We start from the raw sequence: 1,304 nt of genomic DNA on the forward strand, positions 1-1,304 counted from the left end.
CATGATGCCAAGTTCTTCCTATGGGACAGTCCAAATTTGTTCAAACATTGTTCCGACGGGCTATTCTAGAGATGTATCCCACATTGGGATTTGAAAGGGGTGCTATAAGGATGCCATTCTTCTCCTTATGATGGTCATCATGGACCATCTAAGACCGTTGCAAAGGTGTTGCAATCCGGCTTCTATTGGCCAACTATGTTCCAAGATGCTAAAAGTTTCGCGATGGCTTGTGATGCTTGCCAAAGAACGGGTTCCATATCAAGGGGGCACGAGATGCCTTTAAATGGTATCTTGGAAGTGGAGGTATTTGATGTTTTGGGTATTGATTATCAAGTACCGTTTACTTCCTCAAAAGGGAATCGGTATATTTTGGTCGCCGTTGATTATGTCTCTAAATGGGTAGAGGCAATTGCTACTCCAACAAATGATGTCTGTGCCGTGATTAACTTATTCAAGAAGATCATATTTCTGAGGTTTAGTGTACCAAGTGCAGTCATTAGTGATCGTGGTACTCATTTTGGTGAGAAATAACTTGATGCTTTATTGGAGAAATATGGGGTCTATCATAGAAGAGGCTTGGCTTACCATCCACAAACTAGTGGCCAAGTGGAGGTTTCTAACCGTGAGATCAAGTCCATACTTGAGAAAGTTGTTGCCAAGTCACGAAAGGATTGGAGTATGAAGCTCGATGATACCTTATGGGCTTATCATACTACATATAAAACACCTATTGGTACCTCACCATATAGGTTGGTCTATGGAAAGCCGTGCCAACTCCCTGTTGATATGGAACAAAAAGCTTATTGTGCGGTTAAGGAGCTTAACATGGACCCAAAGTTGAGTGGAGAAAAGCGGTTGTTGCAACTAAATGAGCTTGATGAATTCCGCTTACAAGCTTATGAGAGATTCTATCTCTACAAGGAGAAAACAAAGAGATGGCATGACAAGAAGATTTTGAACAAGGAATTTCAAATTGGTGATAAGGTTTTGCTATTCAATTCCCGTTACAAGCTATTTCCGGGAAAGTTACGATCACGGTGGTACGGTCCATATATACCGTCACAAATGTTGTAGATACCTCATTTCTGCACCTCCCGCAATCCACCCGGTGATGATTGGGCCGCATGTTTGGTACGCAGAACGATTTGTGAAAGTTCATAAGTTTATCGTCAAGTGATCGCTCAAAACTTGTGTCTACCTCTTAATTGTCATCTACGTGCCGATACGGTCGTTTCGGCAGTAATTAGAGTACATTTGGAGTCCGGGTAAAAAAAAAAACCGTCTTCATTTTCTAAAACCGAGTC

At 41.7% G+C, this 1,304-nt stretch overlaps 1 protein-coding gene across 1 annotated transcript; it reads left to right on the plus strand.

The window, feature by feature from the left end:
* Positions 1-678: 678 nt before the first annotated feature.
* On the plus strand, positions 679-1,074 carry LOC141655356 (uncharacterized). The gene has a single exon (XM_074462442.1). The coding sequence runs from the start codon at positions 679-681 to the stop codon at positions 1,072-1,074; it is 396 nt and encodes a 131-aa protein (XP_074318543.1).
* Positions 1,075-1,304: the final 230 nt, after the last annotated feature.

Source organism: Silene latifolia, chromosome 5, assembly GCF_048544455.1.
Source record: "Silene latifolia isolate original U9 population chromosome 5, ASM4854445v1, whole genome shotgun sequence".
NCBI classification, from domain to species: domain Eukaryota; kingdom Viridiplantae; phylum Streptophyta; class Magnoliopsida; order Caryophyllales; family Caryophyllaceae; genus Silene; species Silene latifolia.